Source organism: Balaenoptera borealis, assembly GCF_965194805.1.
Source record: "Balaenoptera borealis genome assembly, chromosome: 5".
NCBI classification, from domain to species: Eukaryota; Metazoa; Chordata; class Mammalia; order Artiodactyla; family Balaenopteridae; genus Balaenoptera; species Balaenoptera borealis.
Window position 1 is genome coordinate 434,997 of NC_138862.1, and position 17,765 is coordinate 452,761.

At 48.5% G+C, this 17,765-nt stretch overlaps 1 protein-coding gene across 1 annotated transcript in view; it reads right to left on the reverse strand.

The window, feature by feature from the left end:
* Nucleotides 1-17,765, reverse strand: part of PCNT (pericentrin) — a gene marked incomplete at its 5' end in the record, with an annotated part of 84,684 nt that overhangs the window by 44,640 nt on the left and 22,279 nt on the right. Inside the window, 7 exons of the mRNA XM_082392574.1 lie at nucleotides 6,809-6,979; nucleotides 9,072-9,278; nucleotides 10,116-10,232; nucleotides 10,632-10,861; nucleotides 12,203-12,235; nucleotides 15,808-16,020; nucleotides 16,235-16,397. Coding sequence (XP_082248700.1) covers nucleotides 6,809-6,979; nucleotides 9,072-9,278; nucleotides 10,116-10,232; nucleotides 10,632-10,861; nucleotides 12,203-12,235; nucleotides 15,808-16,020; nucleotides 16,235-16,397 — 1,134 coding nt within the window. The remainder of the gene's footprint in view (nucleotides 1-6,808; nucleotides 6,980-9,071; nucleotides 9,279-10,115; nucleotides 10,233-10,631; nucleotides 10,862-12,202; nucleotides 12,236-15,807; nucleotides 16,021-16,234; nucleotides 16,398-17,765) is intronic.

Sequence of the window (17,765 nt, forward strand, 5' to 3'; positions counted from 1 at the left end):
AGCCCATGTGCCACAGCTACTGAGCCTGCACTCTAGAGCCCGTGAGCCACAACTACTGAAGCCTACGTGCCTAGAGCCTGCACACCTCAACTACTGAGCCCACGCACTGCAAATACTGAAGCCCACGTGCTCTAGGGCCCACATGCTGCAACTACTGAGCCCGTGTGCTGCAACTACTGAAGCCCATGCACCTCAACAAGAGAAGCCACCGCAATGAGAAGCCTGCGCACGGCAACGAGTAGCCCCCACTCACCGCAGCTAGAGAAAGCCCGCGCACAGCAACGAAACCCAACGCAACCAAAAATAAAAATAAGTTAAAAAAAATATATATATATATCTCCATAAAAACTATTAAAAAAAAAAAAAAGACCTAAATGCAAGACCGGAAACCATAAAACTGCTAGAGGAAAACATAGGCAGAACACTCTTTGACATAAATTGTAGCAATATTTTCTTGGTTCTGTCTCCTAAAGCACAGGAAACAAAAGCAAGAATAAACAAATGGGACCTAAATAAACTTAAAAGCTTTTGCACAGCAAAGGAAGCCATCGACAAAATGAAAAGACAACCTACTGAATGGCAGAAAATATTTACAAATATTATGACCAATAAAGGGTTAATATCCAACATATATAAACCGTTCATACAACTCAACATCAAAAACACTAACAACCTGATTAGAAAATGAGCAGAAGGACTTCCCTGGTGGTCCAGTGGTTAAAACTCTGCACTTCCACTGCAGGGGGCACGGGTTTGATCCCTGCTCAGGGAACTAAGATCCCGCATGCCATGTGGCACAGCCAAAAAAAAAAAGGGCAGAAGACCATAACATACAATTTTCCAAAGAGGAAATGCAGATGGTCAACAGGCACATGAAAAAATGCTCAACATCACTAATCATCAGGGAAATGAAAATCAAAACCTTAATGAGATATTACCTCACACCTGTCAGAATGGCTGCCATCAAAAAGCACACAAATAACATATTTTGGAGAGGATGTGAGAATCCTAGCACACTGTTGACGTGACTGTAAATTGGTGCAGCCACTGCGTAAAAGAATAAGGAGGTTCCTCAAAAAACTACAAATAGAACTACCATATGATCCAGCAATTCCACTCCTGGGTATATAGCTGAAGAAAATGAAAACACTCATTCAAAAAGATACACGGACCCCACTGTTCATAGCAGCACTATTTACAATAGCCAAGATAAGGAAGCAACCTAAGTGTCCATCAACAAATGAATGGATAAAGAAGATGTGGCACATATATACAATGGAATACTACTCAGCCATAAAAAAGGATGAAATTCTGCCATTTGCAACAACATGGATGGACCTAGAGGGTATTATACTTAGTGAAATAAGTCAGACAGAGAAAGGCAAATACTGTATGTTATCACTGATATGTGGAATCTAAACAATAAAATAAACGAATGTATATAACAAGACAGAAACAGATTCACAGATATAGAGAACAAATTAGTGATTACAAGTGGGGAGAGGGAAGGGGGAAGGGCAAGACAGGGGTATGAGATTAAGACACAAACTACTTTATATAAAATAAATAAGCAAAAAGGATATATTGTATGACACAGGGAAATATAATAGCTATTATTGTGTAATAACTTTAAATGGAGTAGAATCTACAAAAATATTGAATCACTATCTGGTACACCTGAAACTAACAAAATATTACAAATCGACTATACTTTAATTAAAAAACAGTAATAAAAAAAAGTAGCAAAGGATTTGAACAAACATTTCACCACAATATGGATGGCAAACAAGCACATAAAAAGACGCTCAAGATCATTAGTCATTAAGGAAGTGCAACTTAAAAGTATAAGGAGATACCACTACACACCTATTAAAATGGCTACAAGTGAAAAAGACTGACCATACCAAGTGCTGATGAGGACATGGTTACTAGAGCCCTCATAACGCTGCTGCTGGGAATGTAAAATGGTAGAGCAACTTTGCAAAACCGTTTGGCAGTTTCTTTTAAGGTTAAACATATACTTACATATGAATCAGCCATTCTACTCACAGGTATTTACCCTAAAGAATTGGAAACTTATTTTCACACAAAAACCTGCACATGAATGTTTACAGTAGCTCAATTCATAACTGCCAAAACCTAGAAACAATCCAAACATATGTCAATGAGTGAATGAATAAACCATGGGACATGTAGACAGTATTACTCAGAAATAAAGGAACAAATTACTGACACACGCAACAACATGGATGAATTTCAAACATATTATGCCAAGTGACTTGACATAGCATTCTGCAAAAGGCACAACCTGTAGAGCTGAAGAGCGATCAGTGGCTGCGAGAGGTTGGGCGTGGGGTTGGTGACCACAAAGGAGCAGCACAGGGAGATTTCCTGAGTGGGGCGCTGTACCGTGTCTTGTTTGTGGTGGTGATTACAGGACTAAATGCATTTTTTAGAACTCAAAGAACTATCCCCCAAAAAGTGAATTTTAGTGTGTGTGAATTTTTTTTTAAATACCCTGAAAAATTTACAGATAAGAAACGGTTTTATCATAAAAATAAGGACTGTCTAAAATCAGTGACGGGACTTCCCTGGTGGTTCAGTGGTTAAGAATCCACCTTCCAATGCAGGGGATGCGGGTTCAATCCCTGGTTGGGGAACTAAGATCCCACATGCCACGGGGCAACTAAGCCCGCGTGCCACAACTACTGAGCCTGTGCGCTCTGGAGTCCATGTGCCACAACTAGAGAGAAGCCCGCAGACTGCAACAAAGAGCCCACGCACCACAGTGAAGGACCCCGCATGCCACAACTAAGAACCGACGCAGCCAAATAAATTAAATAAATAAATAAATGAAATCAGTGACTTAAGGTTTCACCTAAAGAAGCTAGAAAAAGAAGAGTAAAATAAACCCAAGGGAGGTAGAAGGAATCCAATAATGAAAATAAGAGAAATCAAAGAAATAGGAAAAAAATTGAGAAAACTAGTAAAGCCAAAAGCTGTTTTTTTAAAACACCAGTAAAACTGATAAACCCTTAGGCTAGAGAGACCTCGGAAAAAGAGAAAACACAAATTCATCAATATCAGGAATGAAAAAAGGGTCATCAAGGCATAACTTCCAGCTATTCGATGAGTTAATAAGAAAATGGTTAATAAGATTAATGGCTAATAAGGAAAGATTATAAACTCCTTCATGCCAAGAAATTTGACAATTTAGATGAAATGGACAAGCTCCTTGAAAAACACAACCAGTCAAAACTAACACAAGATAAAACAGAAATGTAAACACCCCTATACCTATTAAAGAAACTGAATTCATTACCAAAAACCTCACCACTTAGGTAGCCTGCAGGGCCAGATGGTTTCACTGTGCATTCTATTAAAACATTTAAAGAAGAAATCACATGTATTTAAATAACCTCTTTCAGAAAAAGAAGAAAGTGGGAAAATTTCCAACATTTTATAAGCCCAGCAAAACCTTCATACCAAAACCTGATAAAATATATTTTTTAAAAAAGTAGCTCAATGAACACAGATGAAAAATCCACTAACAAAAGATCAGCAAGTCAAATCCAACAATATATTAAAAGGGCAGCTCATCACCACCAAGTAGAGTTTATCCTAGGAATGCAAGGTTGGCTTAACCTTCAAAAATTACTTAATGTAGTTAACCCTATTAGAAGAGTTAAAAGAAAAATAATATAACTATTTCAAAAGATTTAGAGGAAGCAACGCAGAAACAAAAGGGAACATCCTCAATCTGATGAAAGATATCTATGAAAAACCTACAGCTAACATTATACTTAATGGTGAAACAATGAACACTTTCCTCCAAGATCAGGAACAAGGCAAGGATGACTGCTCTCACTGTTTTATTTAACACTACACTGAAAGTGCCAGACATTGTAATAAGAAAGGAAAAGAAATAAAGGACAAAGACTGGAAAGAAACAAAACTGTCTATTTGCAGACAGTGTACTCTTCTACAAAGAAAGCCCTAGAAATCTATAAAAACACTACTAGTATATATGAGTTTAGCAAGGTAACAAGATACAAGGTTAATATACAAAAATTATATACATATATGTATGTATGTGTGTATACTCATGGCAAACAACTGGATAATAAAAATAAATTTAAGCCCATTTCCAATAGTGCAACAAACCTAAGATACTTAGGAATACATTTAATAAAAAATGTTCAAGACCTCTTCCTTGAAAACTATAGAATAAGGGGGAGAGTAAATGATAAAATTAAAGAAACAACACTAATCCAAGTATTAGAATAAATAATGAAGGAAGGGACAATACATGTTGAGAATAAGGTGTTAGGATGTCAAGCAGCTGCTGGAGAAGGAAGCACAGAAAAGAAAGAACAATAACCACATCAAAAGAGGTCTTAACAAAGAGTGGTGGGAACATAAGTGTACAGCATTCCAAAACACCTAACGGTACCATGATTCTAAATGATGAAAACCTTCACTGACACAAAATAAGGACAGAAAATATAACAAAACGTGCTCTCTTTCACAGAATTAGAAATCTAATGAGAGTCAGTCCTACGAATGGAATTTTGGTTTATTATATCAAAGTAAAGATATCGTCGACACTTTCACAAAAAATGAGTAGAATTACATAAAACAAATGATGTACAAATTTACATGTCTAGGAATAGACAAAAATCCCAAAAGAAAATATTTGGGATTGTCTTTATAGTAGTTTTCTATTCTTAATGGAACTAAAGTATTTTCCTTATCACATAAACTATTTTTAATATTTATGATATTTTTTAGTATGTAAAATTATACTCACATGGCTCATTCTATAGTACTAAGGACAAATAACTGATATAATCTCCTTAAAAAAACTAGTCATTGGTTTTAAAGGCATTCCTCAAAGTAACACAAAAGGATATTGTAAAATTTTGCCACATATATAAGGTACCAACACAGATCATTAATTTCCCAATAGCCTCTGTCACTGCAGCATTTGGGGTCATGAAGAACTGCAGACAAAACTCCTTTTTACTCTACAGCCCCACCATCTCTAAACCCTCCTCCAACATAAAAAAAAAAAAAAACAAAACAACACTATAACCTCTGTGTAAGGACACAGAGGCCCCCTGTTGACACCCAGACACCTTACAAACTACCAAGAACGTAATGCCTAAGACGCCAGATCAGACTGCGGTCCCACACACAGTGCCAGGCAAGGCCCACCTCGCTGAGAGCGCCACTCCCCGTCCCGGCCAGCTACGCCTCGGCCTACTCACTCACACACGTCATCTCCCTTTCTCTGTTTTGCAGAAATGCCTGTGGAAATGATAACAATGATAATAATGCCAAGAAAGCATTACTATGGGAAATAGTCCCCTGACCTCGCAGATGCGAAATATCCTAATTAAATAAGCCTACAGTTTTAAATAGTAACACTCAATTTGAAAATGTTTTTCTATTAAAGTGCTTTCTGCCTAAAATGACATATTAGTTCAGCTTTCAAAAATCAATTACTGCATTTTTCTAGGCAACTCGTTTCAAAGCAATCACCAAAGAACAAGCAAAGTGTGCTCTTATCTGCCACTCATCTATTAATTAAGGAAGAACTCCCACCGAAAGGACAACCAGTGTTGTCCTTTGGCCTAAAACTCCATTTTCACTAAAGATTATTTTACAATCATGAAGATGTAACCTTTGTGAGGAACAGGCATAAATGACACGACCCTTCGACTTCCTTCAATGCGGTGAGTTCACACTCATCCAACGACCGCCAGGCTGCAACCACAGGCAACAAGTGAGTCTAAACTCAACTATTTCAAGGCCATCTTTGAAGGTGATATTCTCTTTACGACTTTAGTTGCCGTCTGCACTATACAGAGGTTGTTTTTATTTTTTCCTTCAAAAGCACAATTACATTAAGATAATAGAGAAGACTTAAAAACAGATTTTCTTCTGCTCCTGGAAGGAAGCAACTATGTCCTGGAAATCACCTCTTCTAGAACGGAGCCCAAAGCAGTCACACGGTTCCTAAGTTATGATTTATCTCCTCTTCATAGTTTCTGTCACTAGGGAAGGGCCTCTCCTGCAGCTTTACTCCAACAAGAACCCTTTAAAGGACTTGCAAACAGGAAGCAGAGTTTGGTGCAGGAGGTGAACGTCACCAGTCAAGGTGACTCTGATTCCCACTAGTGGTCCCTAGAAGCTGGCCCCACTGCACACTTCAGAGCTGGCCCAGGGGTGCCAGCATGAGGCCCCTCTTCTGTCTCAGCAGGAAGGCGCACGAATGTCAGGGAGCCCGAGGCCAACTCCCCACAGCTGATGGTCACTCCAGCCATCACAGCACGTACACGGTTGACACAGGCGGAGTCGGTGGGTTTTTCTCGCTCACCTTCAAACTGGCATTCTCTTCTTGAAGTTCTCTGATGCGGACGGCAGTGCTGTTGTCCTGCACGTCTGATTTCAAGTTCAGCTGTAATACTTCTTCATTTTCACTTACAAAGTCACCTTTAATTTTTTCTAATTGTTCTTTTAAGTCCAAAACTTTGCATTAAAGGTAAGCATTAAAAATGATCTAATATTCTAATTGATTTAATAATTGTTAAAATCACTTTGAAAGATTTAAAGTACGTGCCAGAAAAACTTACTGTCCTATAATCCACATAGAAATGTTAAAATTACAAAGTGTACACAGCAGTGACAAGCCCACAAACTATATCGCTTGGATGTCCTGCCCGCTACACAGAAGCGCAGGGGAGGCCACCAGCAGACGCGGAGCAGTGAGGGGGCACTCGCGCAAGGCCCGCCCCACACGCACCTCGTCCTCACGCTGCAGGAGCGCCCTGTGCCTCGCCTCCAGCTGGACTTCGGGATCGTCAGGACGGCTGCCCGCAGGTGACCCCAGGCATTTGCCCTCATCCAGTGTAGACTGCAGTGTGGACACCAGGAGCAAGTTACTCATCTGCTGTTCCTGTAATGCCTCTTTGTCCTATTTAAGAAAAACAGATTTATTTTAGGCAAGTGTTTCAGGAAATCGGGGGCCTCAAACTGCAGCTTGTCCTCCTCAGCCCTTCTGGAGCACACCTGCGCACACCTGCACGTGCCAGACACACCATCCACAGACCCAGCCACGCTCCAGAGCAGACGCCTGCCTAGTGGAGGGTGCGGCCCAAACAGAGCCGCCGCGGGCACCCGAGATTCCACTGCAAGGAAGTTAGCCCAGTCATTATTCAACAAGGTACCAAAAGGGTCTCCAGACTGTCAGCAAATTGTTTTAATTGGGAAGAACCTGACAAAGAACAGGGCAATGGCTGACAACACATCCATACAACGAATGTTTTTACATTTAGACTGCAGTGTGGACACCAGGAGCAAGTTATGAATGAATGTAAAAAGTTTTCAAGGAACATTTAATATGGATAGAATGGTCACAACATATTAAGTGGGGAAGAAATAGGCATCCAAAATTGTACACGTGGTCCAACTTTGTAGAGGAAAAAAAAGGCATTTTCTACACCCTGGTGCCTAGTAAGCTCAGTAGCTGTTGGCTGCGGGGGGGGGGGGGGAGCCGCCCAGAACTGTCCCCGACCAGGGGGGGACAGAGAGGCCAGCTGGCTGGCTCAGGAGCCCCGGGGCCTGTGCTGGGCGTCCTTCCCACACAGCACATCCTCAAGAAGGGGCCTGGGCTTCACCTAATGGTTCTCATCAGCATTTTCAAACCAAACACACCTGATAAAACTCTCCTCCTTGAGCCAGGGTTTTCTTAGGGCCAAAACGATTCCAAAATAAAATTTCTCATTGAGCCTCAGACTTTCAAGTAACCTTTAAACCTCCAGTGACAGGAGATACAAGAAACTTGAATTCCTTCCTGCTAAATGCGCAAAGGAGGGGCAGCGCTGACTGGAAAGGCCCTCCTGCCCCGCCCTGCCCCACTCCCAATCAGGGGACCTGCCCACACGCAGCTTTCCCACTTCATCTTAAACTCTTAGACACAAGAACGTGCACATGACTGACGCGTAATTCCAAACTACAACTAGAAGAACTATCACCAGAAGTGTTTTCACTGAGGAGCTGACATAAATTCCTAACTCAAAAATTAAAATAATTATAACTAGGCTCTATGTAAAGTATTTAATAAAATAAGCTTTCTAAACCTAAAATCTTGAAGATTTACTTAATTACTAGGGATAAACTCAAGAGTACTTGAGAGACAAAGGAGTGCTATAAAACTGGTATGAAATGTTATTACACTAATGCGACACTGTGACGTGCAATAAGAAACACGCACCTGGTCTCTGTCCGATGCCTGGCACAGAGCACCTGACACCTTGCCGCTCCCTGAGCGATGAGAGTGACGAAGGTGCCCTACCTTCCCAACAAGCCCCTCCAGCCACATCTGAGTCTGTGTCACAGAAGTGACTTTGGGGAAGCCCCAGGCCACTGAAGGATGGGGGCTGGTCGCCAGGGGAACTGACCATGGGATTAAAGGGTCAGAACTTTCAGTCTCAGCCCTGGCCTCCAGGGAGGGGAGAGGGGCTGAAGGGTGAATCCACCACCAATGGCCAATCATGGCTGCATGATGAAGCCTCCACAAAACCCAAAAGGATGGGTTTCCAGGAGCTTCTGGGTCGGTGCGCCCTCCCCACCTGCCCTCCGCACCTCCTCCATCTGGCTGTTCCCGAATTGCATCCTTTCATGATAAACTGGCAACCCAGCAAGTACAGTGTTTTGAATTCTGTGAGCCACTCTAGCAAATTCGTCAAAACCCAGGAGGGGGTCGTGGGATCCTCAATTTATAAAAGTTGGACCTGAGGTGGACATCTGGGGGCGGGGACAGTCCTGTGGGACTGAGCTCTTAAGCTGTGGGGTCTGACGCCATCTCCAAGTAGACGACGTCAGAGTTGAGCTAAGTCGTAGGACACCCAGCTGGGGTCACTGGGGACTGGGGAGACCCCCACACGCTTGGTGACCCTGTGTCCACAGTGGAGCAGTCAGAGCTGTGGGTCTGCGGTGAAAAGGAAGCCCCGCCACAGCAGCTTCCCCCCTTGCCGCCCCCCTCCGCCCCGGGACCGCACGGTCACCTGCTCCAGGTCCCTCGCAGCTTTCCGCTGTCTCTCCAGTTCTCCCTGGAGCTGCATCAGTTTTCTTGTGGTGCTGGCGTTCGTCTCCTGCAGACGTTTAATCTCCTCTTCCTGGATTAATACTTGTCTATCTGCCAACTCTTTCTTTATAATCAGTTCATTAAGTCCATCTGATTTTTCTCTCAATTTTTCTTCTAACAATTCAATCTAAAAACCACAGAAAATACTTCAGAAACAATAGTTTAAAAAAAAAAAACCCACCTTGCAAATTAAAAAGTACAACACAACTGTGAGAAAACTGATCCTCTACATGGTTTTCTAGAGCCACGCTGCACAGTGAAGCCTGGTGAAAGAATAAGACAGAATTCTCTCCGTAAAATGATACACAAAAAATAACACAGAATTTGTTAGTAAAATAAAATTAATTTTGAGAGGAAGGAATGGAAAGCCACTGAGCAGTAAAAAAAAAAGAACCGAGCACAGATACAGCACCGCCTGGGGCAGGGTCAAGAAGCAGGCTGAGTGCAAAGGTTACACCTATGGTCCGTTTGCACAGGGAGTGGGCGCCGTCTCCTGTCTGCACGTCCACACCCTGGCTGGGACCTCCTGTGGGACATCACCATGGGGGGAATTGGTCTTATTTCCTCTAACTGCAAGTGAATCCACAATCATCTCAAAGTAAGTTTAATTTTTAATAAGAATAAGCAAATCAACTACAGCGACCTCAGACAGGAGGAAGCAGACAGATCCAACCCCAAGCAGAAGGAAGCAAGAAAAACAAACCAGAGACAGGCCCCCGTGCACCAACCCCTCCCTGTCTGGTCATGCAGAGAACAGGCGAGAGGCGGCAGCACCGAGGGTGCGAACGGACGGACAGACACAGACAAGCACAGAGCACTCGCACCTCACCATCCAGCTGCACCCGTGGTCGTTTGCGTGTACATGGAAGGCAAGAAAGGGGGTACAGATGAAGCTGTTGTTGAGAGTGGCGCAGAACACAGCCCCCGCGGGCGGGGCCGGCGCGCGTTGGGTGGGCTGACTTACATCGACGTCGCGGGGACCCGGCGGGCGCGGCCGGGCCGCCTGGCGGAGCTGCTCCTCCAGCCTCCGGATCTCCTGCTGGAAGTCCTCGCGCTCGCGCTCCCGCTCCACTGCCTGCGCCTGTCGGGAGAGGCAGCCTGTTTGCACCGTTTCCCCAAGCGTCCCCACCGCCCTTTGCAGGCAGGAGTGGAGGACGGGGACCGGGCGGAAGGGGCCCCCTTGTCATGGGCACCGCGAATGACACATGAGCCACATGAAGAGGCGCAGCCCCCAGGTGGGACCCAGGGCGGCTTCTGAGACACGGGCAGAAGGAGGGACAGAAAGCAGACAGCAGGGGGCCAGCAGACGCCGCCCCGGGCCAGGGGAAGATGCGCGTGGACGACACCCGAGACGTCCGCCAGGCTGCGCTCACGTTCACCCCGATGCCAGCACAGAAGCTACTTAACAACCTGGAAAGAAGTTCATGCTACGAAGATGACCTCCGGTGACGCAAATAAGCTTATCGCTCGAGACTCTTACATCCATGAACTGGCGCTGGCGGCGCAGGTGCTGGTCCAGGGAGCCCATCTGCTGCCGCAGGGCGGAGAGCTCCTCGGCCTGCCGCGTGCACGCCTGCTGCCGAGAGAGCTGCTCCTCCAGCTCGGCCTCTAGAAGCCTCATCTGCGAGAGCAGAGCTGAACGGTCCTTCTCCGCCTGCTCCTTGGTCTCCGACTGCTCCTGGGTGAGAGACTCCACTTCCTTCCGAAGAGCTAAAGGTGCCGAGGAAACAGGCGAGGAGCCCAGCTCAGGGTGCCATGTGCCAGCAGAAACATGGAGACCCGTGCTTCTTCAGCGATGGAGCGCGGGGGGGCAGCATGCTTATCCCTCCCCCCGCCACAGGCGTGTGACTCAGCCAAGGACACACAGCCAGCTCGAGAGGACGGATGTGCACCCTCGACCTGTCAGATCCCGAGCCCACGTCCTAATAAACAGCCACAAATCTGCCAAAACCCGCTGAAAACAAAGCTGAGTACTTCTGTGGGGGGTGGGGGGGGGAGGAAGGAAAAATTATACTTTTTAAACGAAAATTGGCTAAAATAAAAAATTTTAAAGCCTGAGAAGAGAATACATCTTTGTGTCCCCAAATGACGAATCAGGTAGCTTTCTAGGAATTCTGCCTTCACGTATATTCTCCAACATGGAAAAATAAAATGTAACTTAAAACCTCCACCAGAGGGAACACCAGGCCGCTGGGGAGGTTCCCGGCTGACGTGCTGACCGCACAGGGCTCCCTACGCACCCGGGGGTGACCTGTCTTGAGGAAAAGGGTCGAGCCGTCAGCAAACCTAAAGCCGACCTAAAATGGATGGGGCGACGAGGCCACGATCCAAGGGAAACGACAGGTTAATAAGCATCTTTGGAAGAGAGGTCTCCCTGCAACGGATCCCAAAGTGTTGAAACTATCCTGAAACTGAAATGTTAAACCCATATGTTTGTATTTACATTTCACCAGCTTTCCAAAGTTAATTATTTTGGTTTGTATAAATCTGTCAGTCTTTTATGACAAACTATCACCCCCACTAATGTAATATTCTCAATGAACTTCCAGGCTAACAAGTCAGCAACGATGGCAAATTAGGCTTAAACATGCAGTTAGAACAGTGTCCCTCCGGGCCTCAGAGACTCGACACCAGGGCTTGTGTGTCGCTGCTGTGATGACCGGTGCTGCCTGTTCAGCCACCCAGACAGGACCCGCTTCAGGGTCTCACGGCCTTTGTGCAGGCAGGACTGAGGGGAGGCGTCCATGCAGCCATTAGGGCCACACAGAGGGCCAACCCCAGAATCAGGAGACCTCCTGGGGCCCCCAGTGCAGGCCCCCAGCCCAAGGACGACTATGGCCAGACAGGCTTCCTGCGGCTCAGTAACTGCAGTTAAGCATCATGAGAGAAATGCTTGCCCATTTTTACGTATGAATATTGAAGATCAAAGTTATCTTTTATGTAGTAGTTTGCCACAAAAGCTAAGTACCTGTCCTCTTTAGTAAAAAATTGGAAAACCTGATGCAAACATATAGCATACCACACAGAAATCACTCATTTGCTTTTACAAACCTGAATCCTTGCGTGCTATAGAAACAGGAGTGCCTATAAATGAAAACACACAGCATTTTCAGAAATGAAAACAGAAAACTGGGTGACTTAGGGTATGAAAGTTAGAAATAAGAGAAGGGAGAATGTCAGCAGCAGGACTCCAGGAAATGTGGCCTTGATGCCAGGCCTTGGACAACCTCTGAAAAGTGCATCATTTCCATGATGCCACTGCTTGGTCCGAATGTTGTGCTCCCAGAATTCATATGCTGGTGTTTGGAGGTGGAGCCTTCAGAGGTGATGAGGTCCTAAGGGCGGAGCCCCATGAGGGGATGAGTGCTTCTCTTACAAAAGAGGCCCCACGGAGCTCCCGCCCCTCCTGCACGTGAGGGCCCAGCGAGAAGGCGCGTCCACGAGTGGGAAGTGGGCTCGCACCAGAAGGTGACCGTGCCGGCACCTTCACCTTGGATTCCCGCCTCCAGGACCGTAAGGATGCAGCGTAAGCCGCTAGGTCTCTGTTAAGACGGAGGCCACTGTTGGCCCTCCTGTCGCAGCAGGTCCCGGCTCCCAAGGGCTTTGCCGCTGACTTTTAAAGACAACAAGGAAAAACACAGAGGACAGATGGCACCGCCCTGAAGGCGGGCACGAGACACGCCGAGAACAGGTGAGGCTGAGCTGAATTCCCCCACGGGCGCCAGGACCCCCTGCCCTTTGGAAGTTGGCCCGTGTTCACGAGGAGCCAAAGCAGAATCAGGACCAAGTGGCCCCCAGGACCGCGCCTGGGAAGGGAAGGGAAGGTCAGGTGCCAGGCCGGCGGTCTCCTGCAGGGTAGCAGCGCACCAGGAGTCCCCAGATGGCCGGGCAGGTAGAGACAAGGACCAGACAACAGTGAGAAATTAAGGTGGGTTAACCATGTAAAGATGACAGCAAACCGAGAGGACCCAAAGGAAACACGAGAATTTCCTGGGGATAAAACAAACGCAGGAGGGAAGACTGGCCTGGGTCCGGGAAAAGCTTCCATGGATCTGTCCCCCCGGCCAGCCCCTACCACACAGGTGGGCCAGCCCTCTCTGCAGGGGTGAGGGGCGGTCACAGTGGACGCAGGGGAGGCGCCAGGCCTAGGGCTACGTGGCCGCTCGCCTGACCCTACACCTCTGCATCTCCCACGCGGTTCCGACTCTGAAGCCCTAACGCCCCGCACAGGGAGAGCAGGCTGGAGGTACGAGAGCCTGTGACAACAAACATGGGTCTCAGATGGGGAGGGCCCAGCCACCACTTGGACCCACAGGCTGGGACGCCAACACCCGGGAACAGGAGGGGGCCCCAGCCAGGACACTGCCGCACTGGGACGTGTGGCCCAGGGCGTCTGGGGACAGCAAAGTGTGCGCACGGAAGAGACACTGCCAAGAAGAAATGACAACAAAGCCCCAGATGTAACAAACGCCCGGCTGCAGGCAGAGCAGGGCAGGCATGGGAAACCACTCCAGATACGCTTCCGGGACGTGTGAACATCCAAGCAAAGAGAAACTTCTAAACACACCTCCAAAGAAACACGATCAGACGTGCCAGCGAGTGTCCAGATGCAAGAAAACAATGGTTTTTAGTCTCAAAGTATTCAAGTAAAAGAAACCAAATCTAGAATTGTGTCTTTCCAGCTACCACTTCATTTAAGGATGAGGTTGAAATAAGGTAACTTTCAGGCACTCGAGGTCTTGGAAGGTTTCCCTCAAGGTCCTTCTCTGAAAGTGTCCAGTCTGCGGGGAGCCGCGGAGAAAACAACCCACATCTTACTGCCATTCAGGGAGCACCGTGCACACGACACAGACACACAGAGCACACGCGCTCATGTGCTCACACACGCCTCTGTCCCTGGGGGCCGAGCAGAGAGGGGAAACCGGGACGGGTTTCTGTGCTGGGGACCAAGGACACGACCTGAACGAGGAAGAAGCAAGCACACGAGCCGAGCGGAAGGCGGCACAGTCAGCAGGGGACGGCCCTGCCCCAGCTCGAGGTGGCGGGGAGAGCAAGTCCTAGGAAGCCCGAGCAGACCGGGAACAGAGTCACCGCAGACACAGAGCTGAGAAGATGCCTCGGGTCCGCGCTCAATTAGCACAACATCCATTAGACACAGTTCAAGTACAAGAAAGGACAAAGCAAAGGAGTGAAAAAAGACATCCAAGGGAACAAAGAAAGCAGGTTAATTTTTTACCATCAGAAGTTCACATCAAAAAATGGAAAAGAGACAAAAGAATCTTATATATATTAAAGCTGAACAAGAAGATGAGGTCGGGAGATGACTATAAATAGTTTTAATAACCCAGGCGGATGGAAATCAAGACAACGGCACAAATCACTCTTTGCTTCAAGAGCCTGCAAGTCCGTCGGACCCGCACATCCACTCAAGAGCCGTGGGAGCGTGAACGCGCATCTCGCCCACAAGAGGTACCGAAGACGAGGGCAGAAGCCAATTAAACAGACAACTGTTTGTTTATTCACCGGAAAACTAAAAAGAAGAATTGGAGGAAGAGAAATGAGTTTTCTGAGTTGCTTGGGGTGGTGGCTCAGCAGGAGCCCCTTTAAGTCAGAAGGTCGCTGACGCCTTTGTTGTGGGGGGGGGGGCAGCAGAGAGGCGGGCCCGGCCGGACTCGCGCTCGGGGGCCGCGGGGAGAGGAAGGCGCAGTCACTTCTCACAGACCGGCTGCCCCCGCCGCCGCCACTGCCCACAAGCTCCACATTTCAAGCTTTTTATGTTTTAACTGTTTTTACGTTTAATATTTTAAGATCTAAAATTTCTAAGAATCTGAAACTATAATGACCTACTTTTGTTAAAACTGTATGTCAGTAAGGCAATTATATTCCAATAAAGATGTTAAAAAAAAAACAAAAGCAAAAACTGTATGTCTTCGTAGCTAAGGTTAACAGACACTTTTCTGGTAATTTTAAAGAAAATTTTTAAGTAGCCCTCATTTTTTTTCACATTCTTGGCTATTTATCTTGTGAAATGCGAAACAAAGCAGAGTCAGCACGTCAAGGGGCTTTAAGACGGAGCCTGGGGGCCATTAAGGAGTGGAACTCAAGCCCGTCCCCAGCGAGGGGAGCCGTGAACTTGGGACCTGGGCCGAAGCTCAGAGATTCCAGGGACGCAGCAAGAACCGCACCTGCTCCCGTCCCCGAAACGGACCTTCTCCTCCCTCGTGACGGCCTCGGCCCTCAGGCACGTTCAGCCCAGACTGGCTTCTGCCTCTGACTCCAATTAAATTCTCTGTAGGCAACCCCCCCCCCCCCACCGTCCTCACCCACAAAGGCTCCGACTGTTTCTATTGCCTATCGGGACCAGAATCTGCGTGCTCCAAACTGCAATTCTTTGATCCCAAACAAACACTCCCCGCTGGACCACTGCCTCTAGGACGCCGAGGCTGACGACCGCACACAGGTGGGCGACCCCCTGGCCAGGCGACCCGGGGCCTCAGAGTCAGCAGCCTTTCCTACAGCACAGCCAGCCACCGCAGCCGCCCTCAAGCCACACGCAGCCCCGAGGGCCAGCAACCTCGTCCCCTTTGACCTCAAAGCCTCGAGTCCGAGCCAGCCCGGCTCTGCCCGCGCCCCAGGCTGCAGCTCGGCCTCCTTACCGGCCTCCCTCTCTCCGGCTTCCACAGCCAAGGCTTCCTTCTGGCTCCACAGCACGGAGTTCTCCTCCTGCAGCTCCGCCTGCCGCCGGGCCGCGCACTGCAGCTGCTGCCTCAGGCCCTCCAGCTCGGCCACCAGGCCCTGCTCACTCGCCTCCTTCCGGCCCAGCGCCTCCTGCAGGCCGGCCCTCTCCTCTGTGAAGCCCTCGACGATGCCTGCGGTCCACGCGGGAGACCGCTGTAAGGCCCCCGGGGGGGCGGGGGGGGGGGCGGGGGGTCCTGTTCCCCCAGGGACGGCACCGGACCACCCTCAGTGCGAGGCACAGGCGCGTGGGGTCGGGGCGGCGGCGCGCCCCCAGGAAGGTGGCTGACCCCATTGCTATCGAGACCCCAGCACGACGCGCGCCCCCGGCAGGCAGGCCCCGCTCACCCTCCGCCGTGTGCAGCGCCAGCGCCAGCCGGGCCTTGGCCGCGCTCTCCGCGTCCAGATGCTCCAGCAGCTCCTGGTGCTTCCGCACCACCTGCGCTGTCTCCTCGCTCTTACAGCTGAACTCCTTCTCAAGACGAGAATGAATCTGACGGGCTTCCTCCAGCTGTGAAACGCGTTTGAAAATAGCATTTTGGACCAAAAGTAATCAAAGCTTATACTGACACCAACAGAGTTCTATTTGCATAGAATTCTGGGGAAACCATAAATATCCTGTAAGAAACAGCAATTTCCATGTTCAATGTTATGTCAGTTACTAAATAAGCAACAAATTTTCAAAAAAGGAAAGTTCTGCACACGGAGACACAGACAATGCTGCACGGACACACTGTCTGTGACCGTCGACCCCACGTGTGTCTGCGTGGAACACGGCGGGGGGGGGGGGTGGTCATTTCATGGTACACACGGGCAGGAGCCTGGCACCCGGGCAGGGACAGGCCCCCTGGTGACTGCAGGTGGAGGATGGGGAAAGGCTCCTGGGTCATCACCACACCGGGCAGGGGACCTGACGCGACCCTCCCTCCCCAGGTCGGACACCATGGGACGCCCCCCCTTCCCAGGCACAGCCCGGGGCCCCAACCTCACCTTCCTCCTGAGCTCCCCTGGTGGGCATGTCCAGGCTGAAGCCCCCAGGCCACCCACAGGCTGGAGGGCCCAGATTAATCTCTGAATGCTAAACGCCTACACCCAGCTGTCCGGACCGACAACTCAGCACCTGGCCCGGGCCCCCTAAGCCTCCCCCTGCGTGTAACCCACTCTGACCCTTCCGGCCCCAGCCTCTAAGGAAGCCTGTTGGTTTTACCTTGAAAACAGCCCCTGGCGCCACCTCTCCTCATGCCCTGCTGTGGGCCGCCCGCCCGAGTTCTCGGCTGCCGCTGCCCCCTCCTGCAGCCAGCGGTCCTCGGGCAGCCCCCACCACTGACCCCGACCTGAACAGGGGCTCCTCGCTCCCCTCTGGCCGCTGCCCTGTGCCAACTCCCACCTCCCCTGCTTCCCCGCTTACACACCCTGCAGAGCACACAGTGGGGGCCGCGGGCCAGGTCAGACTGCAGACCCGACAGCGTCTGTTCCGTTAACTGTGCTTGGGGACAATCAAAAGCACCTGGTTGTTTATCATCAGATGCTGCCCAACTCTGTCTGGTTTCTGAGAGAAGATGGGACGAAACCAGAGGAGGAACTTCAGGGCTCGACACTGTGGCTTTACCTGCATTCGCGCCTCAATGTTTCTGAGACTGAACAGCGATGCTTCACGTGAAAATGCTTATGTTTTAACTGGGCAACTTTGGGAAAAGGCTATTGCTTTCTAAGTTTTCCTACTTAATGCCTCTGCTAATTGTCTGAAACATTCTAAAAGGTTAACAAAAAAATTCCCGTCTTCAGTAATAATCTCTAAACGTTAAGTGTATTCAACATAGAATTAAAAGGGTGTACAAGGTGCAGTAAAAGAGGCTGAACACACATGATCTAAATTAAG